Raw genomic sequence first — 17,975 nt, forward strand, 5'->3', positions numbered from 1 at the left:
TTCAAAATGAATCTTTATTAATCTTGATGGTATTAATAATATTTCTTCTCCTGTGGAGACAAGAGCAAAACCCTTCTCCAACGTAGCTCATCTTCTGGTTGCCATTGTGAGGTCAACACATCCTTGAAATATACTTGTTGATTCAATTCAAAAAAAAAAAAGGTTCTGATATATTTCCCATAAAGACATCAACTTAAAAGCCTTTATTTTATAAGACTACATTTTAGCAAGTGTGTTTAAAACGTTGCAAATTCCCCAGGAAACCCTATCCACAGTATATCTAGTAATATATCAGAGGATTGTACAGGATTCCATTGCAGTTTTATTTTCAAGGTACAAATGTTTTTTTCTTCAAGACTCAAAAAAAAAATTCAACTCAGTAGCCAAGAGCAGTTAACAATACTATCCATAGGGACATTAATACAGCCAAGAATCGCTTCCTTATATTCAGACTTTTGGATGGTTGTGTAATGCAGCGTTTTTCCTGTTTTATTTCCTAATTGCCATAAGCTATAAAGCTATATAAACAGGATAATACACAAGCTGGAGATATGTACACCGAATTGCTAATAAAATCTCAATGAGTTTTCAGATAGTAAAAGCCAAAATCTTAGACTTTCAGTGCTTGGTCTAAAAAAATGAGGTGCTAATGGATATTGTATTATTAATAACTCAAAGTTTAGTAACTCCTCTAATAGAGCTTAGTGACTGTATCAAAGAGGTGCAACTGTTCTGCAGTCTTCCTGTGTAATCTCTACCACTAATTCACAGTCAAGCCATCCCTGCCACTTGATGTAACACAACCTATGCATAGATTGTTTATGAGTCTAAGTTCGTTTTCTCAGAGACAGTGAATTTTTTCCCATTTATAATGTGTAAGATCTTTATCTCATTTAAATTCTCTATTAAGTATGCATGGCTGACTTCTCTAAGCTTGTATGGAGAAAATAATTTGAGAAAAAAAATCACATGTCCCTTCCACACTATTTGTAGTTAATTACCATGACACAGTAGTTTTTTTAAAAAAAAATTATGATAGGATAAATCACATAATAACAGAAGTGGGTATGCAATCCTTAAACTATGTGTATAGGTTAAAAAATGTGGGCTGCAGAGATGGTTCAGTTCCTGAAGCTCACACAATGCTGTGATGGAGAATACCTAAGTTTGGAACACAGCACTCACATGACACATCTCCCCATCACGTGGAAGTGTCACACCAGAAATTGAGTACTCTCTTCCGGATTATGAGGGAACCTGCACTCATTTATTCACATGCCCACATACACATAAATACACAATTAAATCACAAGAGTTTTTAAAAATAATCTGGTAAATGATAAGGATGTGGTATCTTGCAAGCAGATCATTCTGCAACATTTCCCATGCAAACATGAGTCCCAGAGGCAATCTGACTCACCCATCTTTAATCCTGTTGTGGTGGTGCGCACCTGCAAATGCAGGGCTGATGAACCAAGTAGTCTAGCCTAATTGGCAAGCCCTGATCCTCAAGAAAGTTGCATTTCATATAGCAAAACAACCAATGCTCAATGACTCCTGAAAGAAAAAAACAACAACACTAAGGATTGCTTTCTTGCCTACACACATTCATAGAGATACAGACACAAATATGTACACATGTTCCTCCACCCACACATATGAGCAAATGCAAAATGTAAAACAATAAATAATTCTTCAATAAGAAAGAAAACTTTTTCAGCTCGGAAAGCTGTTTTTAAATATATTTTATTGAAAATAGATTCTTCTCTCGTACAGTACATTCAGACCACAACCACAATTCCCTCTCACTTCACTCCTCCAGCTCCCCCACCCCACACCTCCCCTACCTCCCAGATCAATTCCCTCTTTATTAATCTTTTCTTTTTATTGGGTTTCTTTGTCCATCTCCAATATGAGGATTTTTGCCTTGTCTTATTGTACCTAATTTTGACAAGTTTGTTGTTGTTTCTTGGATGCCTGCTCTATTTTGAAAACGTGATTAACTTTGCTCACTAGTATTCTTACCATGGAGCAGGAAGAATTCTTAGTTATACTATTTCCAATTAGTCCACATGATAATAAGTACAACTGACACTGGAGCATGTGCTTTCAATCTCCTTGGCTCTGAAACCAGTTGGTGTTAGCAACTCATAGCTCAAAGACAAAAGGTAAGCAAACAAGCCTTAAGAATCAAATTCATGTTTATTTAATCCATACTGCCTTAAAAAGAAAATGTAAATGTGACTTAATGAATTAAAATTATCTAAAAATGTATCTAGGAAGCTAAAAGAAATAATACTTGAAATATATGGGTGTTTCAATAGCGAACTGGGTTTTTAAAGTTCATAGATCTCAGAAATGAGCAGTACAATTGTTGAATTGGGACTTCTTCACTATAAGAGTTCTCCAGTGAGTTTTGTAAGCTGAAAGCGAACCAGGGACTATAAAGACAGTTCACTGGATATTGTCTCTGAAACAGAGAATAATGTCTAAGTAATTTATGGGCACCATCGAACAAACCAATATACCCATTATTTGACCCCAGAAGGAAAAGAGATTAAAAATAGGACAAGGAGTTTACTTAAAGAACCATACACAACCCTATTTCTATCAATCCTTGGGATTGAGCATCTTATGTCAGGGAGGAGTTTCCTAGTTTTGGTATATTTTCCAAAATCAGGATATCGTTAGAAGCTTTACATACTGGTCCTGTTGCTCCTTAGGCACATAACCAAGGGCGGGTGCCTTCTGGGGAATGTCTGCTGCAGTGCAGCAGGAACACATGCCATAAAGCCTTTACTAACCAAACCCATGGGGATAATCGGAGCTTTGGAGATAAGGTCAGCATGAATAAGAGACTGATTTTCTATCGACCTTCCAATTGCTTAATTTTCTCTCTCTATAAAAGAACTTATTAAAAGCAAAATTGTATTATTAAAATGGAAATTTATTATCTGGTAACTTGAAAGTTGATTGTAACACAACTTAAAGTCAAAGGCAGGGTTTCTTAACTGCGTCAACACATGTTTTAAATTCCTTTGATTCTACAGCGCAGTTTTAAAAGACACAAATTAAAGCTAACTATCTTAACAACGGAAGAACTGCCAGAGTCAGGATTAATTTGTTTACGTTTTTATTTATTTTCTTCTTCACTCTACAAATGTTTACTCACTGGCTACAATAATGAAACAAACTGAACCAGTTAGCACAGGAGCAAAAGGAATCCATTAAATGTGAAGAGACTACAACTCAGATACAGAGGTGTGATGGCCATCAGTGTTCACTTCGCAAGATCTAGAATTAACAAAGAGATACGATTCTATAAAATCCTAAAAGCGATTTTAGAGATGATGTCATTTGAGTTAGAAAGGTTTACCTTAATCATGACACTGTGCACGATTTGGAGTTCAACTATAAATTAAAGAGATAAAGTGAGCTCAGTATAATTATGCGTCACTTTCTGCTTTGTGATTGGCTATAAAATGACGTTGTGTTCACAAATCTTCCTTCCCTGAGGAAGACTATATCCCCAAAGTGTGAGCCTAAATGCATCCTTTCGCCTTTAAACTGCTTTTGTCAACGATTTTGACAAAACAAGACAAGTAGCAAACTTCTCTAGAATAAATCAGATCAGAGTATAGATGCTTAGAGACAAGGGTTCCCACAATGGACTTTGATGTTTGAATTTTCAAGTGAAGGGTAAGAGAATTATAATAAATTTTTCCTTTTCATTTGTTAGTTTTCAGAGAAGGTCCTTTATGTAATGCAAGCTTGCCTAAATCTCACTGTGCAGCCCAAGCATGCATCATCCAGCCTCATTTTGCTTTAGTCTTTCATATACTGTGATTCCACACATGTGCTACTGTGTGAAGGAGGAGAATGATGTTTTATCCTTCCTGCAAGCAAACAGCTTGACCTGGCACAGTTGTATTAATTATGGCAGGAGGTGAGATACTCTGAGTCAGAGACAAAGAGCTGAGGAAGGCTCTCGATGATTCTATGTGGTGTACACAAATTTGCATTTGGACTTTAAGCAAAAACTATTTATACTAATTGGCAGATGGAGGGGTGAATTTAATTATTCAACTCACAAATTGTATATTGTGAAATAAAAGCTGCCACAAGTTACAGAGAAAAGAGGTAAAATGGAGCGCTAAGGGATGAAATAATATAATTAAAAGCTAAGATGCAGATACCATGATATACTGAAGAAAGAGACTTGAAGTAAGAATTGTACACATGTAATTGTGAGTAGGTACAGGAGTCTGCGAAAGCTGTAATTCCAGGATCAAACAAGTGTCTGAAGACATGTCCAGCTCATAAAGAAAGCTGTGTCTCTGTATCACAGGCCAGTGACTACCCTTGGGCTCTGTGACAAAAAGTAACTACTAAAATCCTCTAGGTGTCATATGTCTTAGTTTAGAATAAGCATACATAAAGAATCACAACTAAGGAAAAGATAATGATCTTTTATTCCAGATCTGTAATTTTCATAGCTAATGACTGCAATTAAGATATCCAAATACAACCATCTCATATTTAGTATGCCTGGCAGTCTCAGGATTGCTAAAGAACCTGTCACGGGAAGAGTAAGGTTGCTCTCTTTTCAGAATGAGTCATTCTCAAAAAGGAAGTCTGTTGATCAGACAGACTGAACTGCAGAATGCTGATTCAGATGTCCATTCCAGTCTAGGTCTGATATCTGCCTTGAAATTTCATTTTGACGGTTCCAAGATAGCCTTATTTCCTCAAGATTTGGTAACATTGTTTATTATAAAATATACTTGCTCAGAGTGGATTCACATTTACTTATATTCACTTAGTAAATATATTGAAACTTTTCCTATGGATGTGTTTTCTAAGTATGTACAACACTGGATAACAATGCTCCTGCTGTTTATTCATAAAAAGGTCATTACTGATCAACAAATAAAACTAATTCCTAAGTAAATTACATCCAATATAGTCTATAGTATATCATATTTTTAAGGTACTATTGCTTTAGATAAAATGAATAAGCTATACCAATAATACATAATGCAAGACTTTAAAGTTCAAGGTAATTATGTTTTATGAAGATATGCAATACTATTTGTCCTGTCATTTATACAAATAGTGGAAGGGTCATTTAGAAAAAAATATCATCAAACTTTTATGAAGATAATTTTCAAAACATGAAATAGAAAGTGTAACATGCTGTTCTACTCATTAATTATCTGAGAATTTTAAATGTGCATATAACAAACACATTTTGATCATGTTTATTCCACACTTTTATTAGTAACTCTTCTAGATTTGTCCCATCTTCTTTTCAACGTTATGTCCTTTTTAAAAAATATATATGCAGAGTCCAAGATGTGCTGCTTATACACATGGATATTGGGCCACTCACTGTGTAATCATTAACTAAGCAGAGACCCTTGTCTTAACAAAAATTGACTCTTGCTCTTCCAATAGATATTACCTGCCTAGAACTCGTCAGCTCAGATTGGTTGGGATCTTGCTCTCACTCTTCAGTCTGGATTGTAGCATGGTGTGAATTTTGGCTGCTAACTTGAGCTTCTGCGAGTTTATGACAATTAGATAATGTTCAGAAGAAATAATTTTGCTCTGGTCTTCCTAACCTGTATGTTGGAGGGAGGGCCCATTTGTTTGTCTCGGCTACCTGGCTAGCTTAGCACCAAAATAACCACGCAGAAACTGTATTAATTCACGGCTTGTCCCATCAGCTCTAGCTTCTTTTTGGTTAACTCTTATATCTTAATTTAACCCATTTCTATAAATCTATATATTACCCCGACGTTATGGCCTTCCAGCAAAGTTCCATTATGTCTGACTCTGGCAGTGGCTGCATAGTGTCTCCCTGAATCCGTCTTTTACCCAGCATTCAGTCCAGTCCTCTCTGCCTACCTATGTTCTGCCCTGTCTACAGGCCAAGGCAGTTTCTTTATTCATTAATGGCAATCACAGCACACAGAGGGGACTCCCAAATCAACTGTAGCTATTGTAATGTTCCCTGAGACTTCTTTTCCTTCAATATTCTATAATCCTAAACCTCTCAGGGAGGGGGTGTAATATAAATGCCTCATTTAAATCTGAGCAATGCATACTTACTCTCTGCACCTTAACCATTTGGGATTATCTGTGTCCACTGCATAAATAAACGTTTGATATGGATGAGAAAGCAATTTGATAGTGTATCCATTTGACAAAATAATAACAGGAGGATCTAGCCTGTCATATATGAGTCCCTGAGCTGTGGCTTCCCTGATAGATTTAGAGTACCGGGCATGTGTTTCCTCCTGTAGATCATTTCTTAAATCCAATCAGAAAGAAGGTAATTACCCTCATAATATTTATATTCTGTATGTACCCATGACTGCAACTTGCCAAGCAAATCATTATGACATACAACGTCTCACGCACTTTTCACCCTCAGCAACCTGGTGGCACCTTCTAGTATGAACTTGATTTCTGTATTTTCTGTTACCAAGATGTTGTTATCTTTAGTCGTAGTCTTTGGCATGTTCCTGGCCAACAACCCAGTAGAAGTATCTGATATCTGGAACTGATTTTTTTTTAATTGACAGCCTATGGTTTCTGGAAAGAGCATTATTACCTTCCCTATATAATAACTCCAAGTGACCTCCTTGTATAGTATATAATATATACTTTTTGACACATCGACAGAATTTGGACCCCCCATCCTACATCTCCTGTGTCCTACAGTCTCATCCCACTTCTCCCCTTTTAAAACCACTCTCTTTTTTATCCCTCCTTTCCCCCTTCATATCACTTGTTCTCTATGATCCCTCCCCTCTCAAGTCCCCCCCCCCACACCCACATTAGCCTCTTACTTGTTTCTTGGCTCCTTTCACCATAAAGTCTAAGGTAAACACACAATCTAAACTTTCTCTCTTAAGATCCATAGTGAGCTCAAACATTTGCCATTTGTATATCTGAATCCAGGTTACCTCATACAGCACAATTTCTCTACTTCTGTATACTGACTTGCAAATTTCCTTATTTTTTCAGTTAAATAAAATTTCGAGGTATATGGGTACATGGTATATAAATATTTTCATTTATATTAGCTAATGAAAATAGAGACTGTTACCATGCACAGACATTAGGAATAGAGAAGATGATCATGAAAGTGCATGCATATCTGTAGTGGGAAATGAAGTGGTATAGTAGGTCAAATGATAAATCTAAACGGAATTTTTGGTAAAACACCACACTGATTTGATAAGAGCTGCACCAGTTTGCATCCCAACAACAGTGCATGGGCCCTTTTTCCACATCATTACCGGAATTTGCTGTCATTTGTTTTCTTAATTTCAAAATTTTTTCATTGGGGAAGGTACTTTCAATTTTTATTTCCTAATAGCTAAGGATGCTGAACACTTCTTAAAGTACTTTTATTCATTTTTATTTCTTCTTTTGAGAAATATCTCTTCAACGCCACATTCCATTTTAATTCCCATTTGTGAGGATGTACATTGATATTATATACTGAAGAAATAGAATCAGAAGGACCATGAATTCATGACCGGCCTGGTTTCTATCTTGGTGCTTTAGGATTTTTTTTTTTAAATAGAAGAGTCCCCCCAGACTTTTTTTAAATCTAAGATTCATAAATTTAAATTAAAAAGTGGTTCAAGTCAAAGGCCTTATTTACAAGAAATGATATTTGGAGTGTAAGAAATAAATATGAATCACAGAAAAAATACAAATATAAATTGCATATTACTCTTTAAAATGAACACTATAGGCCAGGTCTCCTGATAGTACTGGTTTATTAACTCCTTTTCTGAAATGTGATTTTCTTTCCATGTGCCTGCGATGAAAATCTGCAAGCAATATCAGACAACTCAGGGAGAACACAGAACACAAGGGAGAGAAATGTCCTTTATGCTGTTCATATATTCTCTTCTTCAGATATTACATTTTGGGGGGCATTATTGCAATCACACTCATACTAGAAATTCTATGTTTTTTAGCACATACCTAGATTTTCTCTGGGGAGTTACAAATGCGAGTTTGAAGGACGATTTTATTACTATCTGAAGTGAGGAGACTCCTTAAGTACTGTGTTTAGAGAGAAGTAGGAAATAATGTGGGTAAGACAGAGAAACAATCGTGTATTTGCCACTGGAGGTGGCTTCAACACCTACAGTCACTGTTGGACTATGACATATCGGCTGAGTTAGGAAAATACGTTTAAAACTCAATAGTTATGTTTATTTCTCTCATTTCTTCAACATATTTATTACTTTTCATAACTGTCACAAAAGCTTACAACTTTTAACAGGCAGGCAGTGGAAAATGCACTTCCATATTTTTACAGTGATACACAGGATCAACATTGTAAAGAAGATCACGCATTCATGGTATGTGTAAAGCATTTCAAAAGTAACTTTTATCACATTACACTCTTGAATTATGCTTTGTTACGTTATTTATAAAGAGCAATGATATTAATTTATCATTTTAAAAATCACACCAAATGGTGAGAAAGCATTAAGGTAATATCACCTTCTAAGTATTTCTCACCTTGGAGTCTAAGAAGTGTTACTAAAATATCTTTCCTTGAAATTCATTAGTTGACAAAAGTCCATGAGGAATTAAAAATATATTACCAAAATAATTTGGTTAAGTAAAGTGGAATGAACATTGAAGACAATTACCTCAGTCAAAAGTTTAAGTAAATGTGATCATTGAGACTTGAAGTGCTTGGGTCATGCAAATAGGAATACTGGAGAATTACTTTTAAATTTCTTTTTAAATTATTTTTAAATTTGGTGAGTTTTGACTCTCTTTCCAGTGCCTGTACAACTTGGACCTAGAATAATACTCTTTATTTTTTAAACTACAGGAAATTTTGAATCATTTTAAATAAAACCAGTGAAACATATATCTATCTCCGCTCTCTCAAAATAGTGTAAAATGTGAATAGCACGTTTGTCAGATGATTGAAATTTGACCCCAGTTTTACTTCTACACAAATCTTATACCTGAAATAAAATGTCATAAACATCAAATCTAATTTAATAGAAAAGTTCCTTATAGATAAAGAAGGACTATGGATGGTCTGAAACATTGTCATCATGAACCACATAATGTCATTTTTCCAACTCTACATAAAAATAAAGCTGTGAATGATGATTTAGTTTTTTTAAAAAAATAATTAAGCATAATGCTATGCCTACCTCAATATAATTCATTTATCTATACCTTATAGTATATTTATCTTTAAATGTGGAGTAGACTTTAATACAGAAGTACATAAAACATTCCATGTTCCTTATCATGTAAGCAAGTCACACTGTCTTTAAATATAACAAAATCTAAGTTGAGATCCTGGATTTTTTTATATGAACCAATAAAAACTTTTTACTATTGGAAATGTTATCACTGTTTTTGCTGAAAGCTTTTCTTTATACAGCAGCAAAAAATAAAATGTGTAGTAAAATCAAATCTTTATTGAAGTCATCCCCCAGCTTGGATATTTGACTTTTGCCTGGATATAAAGTCCACACTTTAGGGAAACATGAAAAGTACCTGAGAAAAATGTATGAAGCCACGGATGAGCCCAGATGGCGTTCGCATTTATACTTTACTCTATGAACCTGTTTCTCAAGCCTGGTATGATTTGCAGCTGCATATGATGTCCCAATGAGCTTCTTCTGTTCCACAACATTTTATTTTCTTAATGACTAAGCACTTTATGTGCCATTTGACTTTTGTGATGGAACTGATAGAAAAATGTAGTGTGTGTGTCTGTGTGTCTGTGTGTGTGTGTATACCCACACACACAGACACACAGACACACACACGACACACACATATAGAAAACCAATGTTTTCTCAATTAACATACCAACCTAGTTCCCATATGACCCCACACACACACTACACACACAGACACACACACACATATAGAAAACCAATCTTTTCTCAATTAACATACCAACCCAGTTCCCATATGACACCCCCACCCACTACACACACAGACACACACACATATAGAAAACCAATCTTTTCTCAATTAACATACCAACCCAGTTCCCATGATCTCCTCTTATCTCTTTCTCTCCACCTTAACCCCTAGACCCCACCCTCCCATCCATTCCTCTGAAAGGATAAGGCTTCCCATGGGAGTCAAGAAAGTATAGCACATTGATTTGAGGCAGAACCAAGGACCTCCCCACTATATCTAGGCTGAACAAATTATCCTTTCTAAGAGATTGGGTTCCAAAATGCCAGTACAAGCAGTAGGGATAAATCCTACTATCACTGCCAGTGGCCCCACCATCTGCCCTAGCCATACAACTGTCACTCACATTCAGAGGGCCCAGTTTGGTCCGATGATGGTTTCTTTACCATCATGCCAGAATTGGTGAGCTCAGGTAAGCTGTTTTAGTGAGCATCTGCATCATGGTCTTGATCTCTTTGCTCATATTCTCACTCCTCCCTCTTTTAGTGTAGACTTTGGAAGCTCAGCCTATTGCTCTGCTGTGGATCTCTGCCTCTGATTCCTTTAGTTGCTGTTTTAAGGTTTATGGTGACATTTAAGATAGTCATCAATTTGAATATAGGGAAAGACCAGGTCAGGCACCCTCTCCACTATTGCTTAGGGTCTTAACTGGGGTCATCCTTGTGGATTCCTGGGAATTTCCCTAGTGCCAGGTTTCTTACTAGCCCCATATGACTCACTCAATCAAGATACATCTTTCTTTGCTCTCCATCCTGTCCTTCTGTCTTCTCATCTGTGCCTTTCCCTCATGTTCTCCTCCCTCCCCTTGTCACCTCCCGCTTCCATTCAGCCCTCCCTTCACCCAACCCCATGCTACCAATTTTCTCAGGAGATTTTGTCTATTTCCTCTTCCCAGGGGTATATATGTTTCTGTTATGATTCTCCTTGTTATTTAGCTTCTCTGGGGTTATGGACTATAGGCTTGTTATCCATTGCTTTACAGCTAGTATCCACTCATGAGTGAATACATACCATGCTCATCTTTCTGGACCTAGGCTACCTTACTAAAGGTTTTTCTAGTTCCATCTATTTGCATGCAAATTTCAAGATGTCATTGTTTTTTTTATCACTGAGTAGTACTCCATTGTATAAATGTACCACAGTTTCTTTATCCATTATTTGGTTGAGGGTCATTTGGGATGTTTTGACATTCTGGCAATTACAAATAATGCTTCTATGAACATAGTTGAACAAATGTCCTTGCAGTATGATTGAGCATCCTTTGGGTATATGCTCAATAGTGCATTTCCTGGGTCTTGAGGCACGTTGATTTCCAATTTTCTGAGAGACTGTCATACTGATATCCAAAGTGGATGTAAGAGTTTACATTTCCACCAGCTTTGGAGCTGTTTCCAGGGCTCTCCATTTGTCACTGGACAGCAATTTGGTATGCTCTTTCCTAAGAAGGCCCTCTTTCCATTACCATATTTACCAAGTTGCTTTTAGTCTTTGTATAAGGTTGATGTCTCATGGACTCTAATTCCACATTCCAGTATGGTATGTTCATTGCTATCACCCTTGTTCAGCTCAGTTTTGGTGGTCATGTAGGTGTGAATTTATGGCCATGGCTTCCTTTGTTACTAGGAGACACTATCTATTTCCCAGCAAACTCCCTGTTTTTCTGGGTCTTACAGTCTTTCCATCCTGTCTTCCACAATGATACCTAAACGTTAGGGGAGTGTTTTATAAATCCATTAGGACTGTTCTCCATAATTCTGGAGTTTGAATGGCTATGGTTTTCTGTAGTGTTCTCGGTCTGTTGTAAGAACTTTTGTTGATGGAAGTGAAGATCACACTTCTCTGTATATAATAACCAATGTTTATAGATTGTTTGTAGTAAATTAATGGTTGTAGATTTCCCTCCAGCACTAATTTGTAATATACACATTAATTTTTCTTATATCTACCAAAAGTATAATATAGGATTACATATATAAGTACATGTGTAATTAAGGCTGACAATTAAAGGTAGGAAATTACATATAAAATACATTCAAGCACGAGGGTTTATGTGTATTTTTGAAAACATTTGCACATTATCATTTTACAGCTTCATTGGTTACTTTTCTCAGTGCTGGAACCAAATACCATAGAAGATATAATTTAAGGGAGGAAAGATTTGTTTTGACTTAGGGCTTGCATAGGTGTAGTCTTTCATGGCAATGAAGGCGAGCCAAGGGAGTGTGAGGTCTGTGATTTCATTGTATCCACAGTCAGGGAGCAACAAGAGATACATGTGAGTTCAGCTTTATATTTTTATCCTCTTCCTTCTTTCATTTTACCCAGAATCCTGCTCCATGGAGTGTGAAGATCCACATTCAGTATTGTTCTAGCCTCAGTCAAATCTCTCAAAAATACCTTCACAGCAAAGCACAGAAGTGTGTCTTCTAGGCAAATTCACAACCATCATCTACATGCCTTAGTGAAAAATCATTTGTCTTCAGAACATGTATTAAAATTCAGATGTTTAGTAACATGTACAAATTCTCTCTTCCCATTAGGTAGAAAATGATGAGCTGGGTTCACGTACAGAGACAACGTGGGATCTAATGGCTGCCCCTGAGATTGCAGCCATGAATAAGGATGTAAATATGGTCTCATCTCTGCTGATGGGCAGTTAAATCATGGACAGACTAAATGACCTACTTTGGACTGTCCTTCCAAAAGATGCTTCGCCTTTCCTCTTGAATGCACACTGAGCCTCTGTAGTCCACAAAGACAAGAAGGAGTGTGAACGGGAAGTGATCTTTACAATGAAAGTGACGAGCACATCTTGCATCTGCCCAGTCCTCGTGTGTCTCTGTTTTGTGCAGAGGTGTTATGGAACGGCTCACCACAGCTCCATCAAGGTGACCAGAAACCAAACCAAACACATTGAAGGGGAGACGGAAGTCCACCATCGTCCCAAGAGGGGATGGGTATGGAATCAGTTCTTTGTTTTAGAAGAACATATGGGACCAGATCCACAGTATGTTGGAAAAGTAAGTTTGTTTTGATTCCTTTGGAATTGCTTGTTATTTCTTCTTCTTTTGAGAAACTCTGTGGTGAAATGAAGGTGGAGCTGGCAAATGAAGGGAAAATATCATGCGGTGTGTATTATAGAAAGCCGTTCCTTAAACTGCAAAAAGTCAAAATGATTGTGGAAAACAGGAACATCTCAGGTTACATCTGTTTTAAAAAGTGTTTCAAACATACTGAATTATGCATCTGCATTAATGCTGTCTTTTTCCTGTACTGGAAGTTTTTATTGGGCATGCAATCAAGTACCTTTGTCCTTGATATCATAAAATTGTATCAAAATTTACAATTGTTCTGATCAGTCTATTGATATTGATTGCTACCTTTTTTGATTTTTCTTCTGGCTCATGGACATGATGAACAATACTTTACCTCTTAACATTGAATAATTATTTCACTTGTTAAGTTGTATTCTTAAATTAGCTTGCTAAATTACATGAACATATTGCCTAATATCTATGAATAATTTATATGTTGCTATATATTCTATGTAGCTTAAAAGTGATTGAGATGTTGATTAAAAAATCACAAAAGAGTGTAGTTAGCAAATTATTAATAATGTCAGATCAACTTCCTTTTTCTTAAAAACAGAGGGCCATGTCAACATTTTGAGGAAACTGTGTATTCCTTATATGAGCTAGATTAACCATACACCACCTCATTTTTAGAACAAAAATAAATGCAGTGGGAAAGCTTAATTCTGATTAATTGCTGATTTGTGGGAGCAGCTGCAATTTCGTCTGTTTAATACCCTTCAGACCAACAGCTAGCATGGAATTCAGAGCACTGACTGCAGGTTCAGCACTTTCCTTTTCCCCGAGTGGCTATTTACTCTTGTTTTGTCACTATTGATTAAAAAAATAGTTCTTGATCCAAACCATGGTACTTACCTCATATGCAGACTATGCAGGATCAGAAGCAATCAATAATGTGGCCCATCAGAGATTGGGATGCAGCTGTGCTATCTGTAGTATGTAGAAGTTGAGGGGGGTCTGTATACAGAACACCGAGAAAGATTTGAAACAATTCTGTGATATTCACATTCACTTATCAAAATGAAACAAATGATTCATCTGCATGCATCGTGTGTTTTTACCACTCAATGTGTTCTAAGGAATGATAAGTGCATGAACATTAAAACATAGCATAGTGCATTGCAAATAATTTATTTATTATAAACTTCTATATCCTTTTAATAATCTTTTAGTTTTTGAAATAGATATTAAAACAAGAGAAATAGAAAAAAATCATTCTTTGATGATACAACAATATAAAGGTACATAATTAACATGCATTTTACTATACATTCTATGAAAATCTGATGTTAATTTAAATCAATGCTAAATCAATAAAATTTTCTAGAAGAGGTGAACAAAGAATAGGTCATTTTTTTTTTTGCCTCCTCTCGTGCATAATTAGGCTGAACAAAGATGATGCCTTAATGAAAGGATTGGTTCTAAGTTACTTTCTCGAATATTGTGCCCCCTGATTTAAAGGTGAAATCTTCTAACTGATAAGGAGAGTTGAAGAATCATGGTGCTACCTACCAATTTTTGGTGACCCCAAAATGCATCCATTTAGATACTCAAGCACATTTATTTAGTTGGTATTATCTATGGCTACTTGGATGCAATTATGGCAGAATTGAGTAGCTGTAGAACAAAAAAGGAACAAATTTGAAAATGTTCAGTATTGCCATTTACGGAAAATCTTTCTGAGTCAGGTTTTAGGTGCCTTCAAGGCACAGAAGACAGTTCTTAGATATTAATTCTTACATGAGGGATATATCCCAGGACTTTGTAACAATGTTAGTAGGTAGGATAACTAATACAATAGATGAAAACAACAATATCTTTAGTGAATGGCTGTATTTTTTTAATAAGAGAGACTTTGAAAGGTCATTGCCTTTTTCAGTGCTGTCCCTAAAATTTTAATATTAATTTGTTAAGTACTAAGTAACTGGAGTTGTCTGTTTTACTATTATTGAATGCAATTATGGAATAAGTATTATATGTAGATGTAATTCAATATTTGTACGCACAAATATCTTTCTGAAGTAGGATTCTGATTCATGAATATACCAAATTTTGTATAACTGTAGATCTTCTTGCTTAGGGGGTAGAATATGTTAACCTTAAATAGTAATAAATAGAAGTGGCTGTCTGAATAGGTATGCCACAGATAAATTTACAGGGTGTGAAATTTTTTAAATGCATTAATATTTTAGATAGGAACTTCTGTGTTATTTTTAATTTCACATACTGTATTTAGATGATAGTATCATTTTTATTGACTTTATTTCTTAACTTAGTATTTTTTCCTTTTTTTAATGTTCCCTCCCATTTTTTTGAAATAGAGTATTTTTAGCATAATGTAGCCTGTTTATGTTTTACCTTTGCTCTACTACATTCAGTTCCTCCTTTCTTTTCCCATCCTGATCCATCCACTTTCTGTCTCTCATTAGAAAACAATGAGAATTCTAAGGAATAATAAAAAAATAAAATATAATGAGATAAATAAAAGCTAATTCATTAAGCTCATTTATATATGTTATCATCTATATAATACATATATTGAGGCCTTATATTCTAAAATACTTTAAAATTTCATATATATATACATATATATATATATATATATATATATATATATATATATATATATATTCCTGTATCCACCTCTGCTTTTGCCTCACTCATCTATCCTATATCACCCTCAAAGAATCCTCCTACCAACTTTTTTTCCTCCTCCTCCTTCTCATGTACTTCTTCCATCATGATCCTCTGAATCCAACTACTGCTCCCCCATCTCATATTAGCAGTGCTAATAGTTGGTTTAATTATAGGTGATATATACATTGATCTGGAGCCATTCACATGATCATGGGGAAGCTAGCTAATTCTTTAAAAATAAGACCCATCCTTCCTTCATGTGTAGCAATCACCTGCCAGTATAGCCTTTTTCAATTTAAGTCAGGGATTGAGACTGGCAAATATTCTAGACGGAATTTAGCTGTCTTTATCTTGGATAGGTCTTATTCAGTAGACCACAGAAGCTGTGAGTTCAAGACTGTGGTAGCCCTGCCATGTCCAGGGATAGCAATTCATAGTGTTCCTTGTCCTTCTGTTGCTCTTGTGTTCCTAATTGTTCCTGAGTCTTTCAGGTGTGGCGAAGATATACAGTTTAATGCTGTGCATTCAATCTTTCATTCTCAGAATGTAAAACAGTTAAACATCTCTCCATTGACCCCTGCCCACTGCAAAAAAAAAAAAAAAAGAGAGAGAGAAAAGCTTATCTGACTGAAGTACAGAGAATCCCAGGTCAATGGCATGAGTACAATATTTAAAAGAAAACTTGAGACTATCACTATTTAGCAAAATAATATTAGCCAATATTATCCTAAAGACTATGAACCCCTGTCATGGAGTTTAATCATTATTGGAGTACCAGGATTGAAATTTCTTCTTCTGTAACAGGCTTCAAATATAGTGTGGAAGCTCTTATCTTTCCCATAACAATCCTGTCATTATTGCACAAATGACCATATCTTGCCACACTGGTAAGTTTTGTAGCACGATAGTCTAGTTTGGAATCGGACCACTGTTCTTTTCTTTCTTTTTTTTTCTTTTCTCTTCTTAGCATGTATATCAGCTTGCGAGATAGTTCTTAAAGATGGATTTTTTTCTCATCAATTGAAGTTAAAGTCTCTAAGCCATATATCCAAAGACACGGTGTCTTGAGCATTAAGGTCTTACAATAGTGTTATTGTTGGTAATCAAGGTCAAATAGCCTGTGTTGTTTAAAGACTTATGAGGTTCTTTTTCCCACTTTGGTTTTTCAAGACAACTAGCTTATGCTTCCCAAATGCAGGGAATAAAAAGATGTGTGCTACCATCATGATGAGAACTAGAGTTAAACTGTTCCTTTTGTTTTTTGGATTAAATACAAAAGGATACATTTTTAAAATTCCATCTGCTTTTGTTTGCCCTTTCTCTTATCCATGATCACTTATAATGTATTTTGTACTACTTTTGATTTATTTTTTACTGAATTATTGTAAATCATGCATTTGATTGTCAAGTCTGATTTTTCAAATTTATTTATTTTTCTTGGCAGTTCCATTGTCATATTTCTTATGGATCTTCTCTCTCTTTTTCTAGATTCGATAGCTGCAAAACTTTAAAGTTTTGGTTTTCTGAGAAATGCAAAGAACGACTCATCTTTTTATCTCAACAAACACATTATTTGATACATGAAATCAAACATTTTTAATATGTTCTGTTTTTTTAAAGTTTAATATAAAAAGCAACCCTACTAAAAAAATAAACAAATATTCATCAGAGAAGAAAATTTAGGTTGTTGATGTGATATTAATTTACCACCAATATTAACAAATACATCACAAACAATTTTAACTCAAATGATAGCAAAATTTACTAAATCGTTTTTGTTTGATATGGAAGTCAGGTCTTCTTCCTTAGGGTTTTATTGCTGTGAGAGACACCACGACCAAGGAACTGTTTTAAGAAAAAAAAAAAAAAAACCTTAATTGGGGCTAGCTTACATTTCAGAGGATTCGTCCAATATCATCGTGGCAGGTGGCATGCAAGCTTACATGGTGCTGCAAAGAAGCTGGGAGTTGTAAATCTTGATCCCTTGGCAGTGTCAGGAATCTGTGACACTCCCACAGTAACATCCTTCCTCTGACAAGGGCGCATCTCTTAATAGTACCACTCCCAAATGGGGGCCATTTTCTTTCAAATGAGCACACAGGTACTATGAATTTTAGCTAAATATTGATCCTAGGCCCTTACGCTATTGAATCCATCTTCATGAGCATATGTACTTTCAGTTTGATGTAATTATGACTTCTCCTGCATCAAAGATTGCATTACACAAAGAAGGTTTTTTTTTTTTTT

General features: G+C 35.5%; 1 protein-coding gene across 6 annotated transcripts in view; it reads left to right on the plus strand.

The window, feature by feature from the left end:
- Cdh18 (cadherin 18) overlaps positions 1-17,975 on the plus strand; it is a 769,132-nt gene that overhangs the window by 532,742 nt on the left and 218,415 nt on the right. For all 6 annotated transcript variants that reach the window (XM_026783735.1, XM_026783736.1, XM_013349758.2 and 3 more), the window contains one exon: positions 12,540-13,019. In XM_026783735.1, coding sequence (XP_026639536.1) covers positions 12,792-13,019 — 228 coding nt within the window. In that variant the 5' untranslated portion in view covers positions 12,540-12,791. The remainder of the gene's footprint in view (positions 1-12,539; positions 13,020-17,975) is intronic.

This window comes from Microtus ochrogaster, chromosome 19, assembly GCF_000317375.1.
Source record: "Microtus ochrogaster isolate Prairie Vole_2 chromosome 19, MicOch1.0, whole genome shotgun sequence".
NCBI lineage: Eukaryota > Metazoa > Chordata > Mammalia > Rodentia > Cricetidae > Microtus > Microtus ochrogaster.